This window comes from Pteropus vampyrus, unplaced genomic scaffold, assembly GCF_000151845.1.
Source record: "Pteropus vampyrus isolate Shadow unplaced genomic scaffold, Pvam_2.0 Scaffold157, whole genome shotgun sequence".
Taxonomy (NCBI): Eukaryota; Metazoa; Chordata; class Mammalia; order Chiroptera; family Pteropodidae; genus Pteropus; species Pteropus vampyrus.
The window spans coordinates 753,184-754,752 of NW_011888938.1; the positions used below are offsets into that span (position 1 = coordinate 753,184).

Below are 1,569 nucleotides of genomic sequence, written 5' to 3' on the forward strand. Positions count from 1 at the left end.
GGTGGACGTTGTGGGTTTTGGGGGGCCGCCCCTCCCCCATAGGAAGATTCCCAGCAGGATCACACTTTTTGCTGCACGCTCAGAGGTCATCAAAATCTACACCACTGGCTGGTTTCTTACTGGGAGAAAAGAGGGGGTGACATTATGGAAATGTGGAGGGGGGGCAGGCCCAGGGTGGGCCCCTGGGTGCAGGAGGGAGGGGCAGTGGGTGGGCACCTCTTGAAGCCAGGGTTGATGAGGGACTCTCCAGGACACCGCCTTCTGGCCCCAGGCCCAGGGCCTCCTCTCTGGGGATCTGGGTCTGGGGGAAACGAGATGGGGGGCACCTGAATTCAGTAGGATCCCAGGGCTGCAACCCCCTCTCCACATAGATGGAGCCTCTCTGGAGCTTGAGGCTTGTTTTGGGAAAACCGAGTCATAGAGGAACAAGCACAGTCCCAGCTCATGTCATGGGTCACAGGCCTTACCTGGTAAGAACTGCTGAGGCCCCACCGGCCGAGTGCTCTTCCTGGAGCTGACGGCTCTCTCCTCCGCAGCTGGGGAAAGCAGGCAGGAATGGGAGCACGGGCGGAACGCCGCTAGTGAGGCTGTGAGGTGCCCCCACCCCCTCCCCCAATCCCACCTGCCAGCCGCTGCTCCAAGCTGCACACGCGCTCTGCCAGGCCCAGTGTCAGTGCCTGCAACCTGGAGGCTGCCTCTGGGCCTGGCACCTTGGAGAGATCAAAGCCTAGTGCCGAGGGCCCCCCTGAAAGGCTTAGGGATGCTCCATCCTCCTGCAGGGTGAAAGTCACAGCTTGCTGCTCGCAGGCTGACCTGGGAAAGGACGGGTGCTGAGTGCCGTGGCCAGACCTACCCACTCCCCGCCCATCCTTCCTCCTGGCTCAGACCTCACCTGAACCGGGGAGTGATGTCCTCAGTTGCACTCAGGCCAAAACGGGCTTTCTATAGGGCACAGGGGCTGCTCACCATCTGTCTGAGACGCTAGAGCCACTAGCAACAACCCAAACCTGCCCGACCGGGAGCCACTAAGTAACCCAAGCCAACGTTAGGACTACAGCTACAGCCCCCGGGGAAGGGTGCCCAGACCCTTCTGGGGAATCCCGGAACGGTCCCTTCGACCCCATGGGTGGTCCGCACTGCAAGTACTGGGTGGATACTGGGGACTTGCCAGGCCCGCCCAGGAGCCCTGTTACCCACGAGGGCCGCCAGGCTGTCCGGCGTGAAGCAGGTGCTCCAAAGCTCCACGGCGTCCGTCACACTGTGGGGGAGGGGCTGTCAGGCGGGACCGCCCGCGAAGCTGCCTGCGCCCCCAGCGTCCTGCGGACCCCGCCACTCACTAGAGGTTGAAGATGCCTTGGCCCCTGGCCCCAATTCCCTCCCCGTCGCAGTAGCACACAAAGCGCGGGGGCGCGGGGCGCGGCGGCAGCGTGCAGAGCGGTGGCGAGAGCGGCGGCGGTTGTACTGGAACCATAGCACCTGCGCGAAGAACAAGGCCAAGACAGGGTGGCCGCGGCTGCGGGCCCAGGGCGCCTGCGCGGGCGGGCGGCAGCCGGAACCCGGGACACGGCC

General features: G+C 64.5%; 2 protein-coding genes across 3 annotated transcripts in view; both read right to left on the minus strand.

Annotated features, from left to right (window-relative positions):
* The window catches only part of PAXX (PAXX, non-homologous end joining factor), a 4,094-nt gene extending 2,531 nt beyond the window's left edge, over positions 1-1,563 (minus strand). The window contains exons 1-7 of one of the 2 annotated variants that reach the window (XM_023536447.1): positions 1,338-1,563; positions 1,198-1,258; positions 893-942; positions 623-813; positions 468-536; positions 217-301; positions 1-115 (exon numbers count right to left, since the gene is read on the minus strand). In XM_023536447.1, coding sequence (XP_023392215.1) covers positions 97-115; positions 217-301; positions 468-536; positions 623-813; positions 893-942; positions 1,198-1,258; positions 1,338-1,471 — 609 coding nt within the window. In that variant the 5' untranslated portion in view covers positions 1,472-1,563 and the 3' untranslated portion in view covers positions 1-96. Of the gene's footprint in view, positions 120-216; positions 302-467; positions 537-622; positions 814-892; positions 943-1,197; positions 1,259-1,337 lie in introns of both variants that reach the window. The other variant, XM_011369910.2, reaches the window with a different exon arrangement.
* PTGDS (prostaglandin D2 synthase) overlaps positions 1-1,569 on the minus strand; it is a 24,915-nt gene that overhangs the window by 7,841 nt on the left and 15,505 nt on the right. The window lies entirely within an intron of this gene.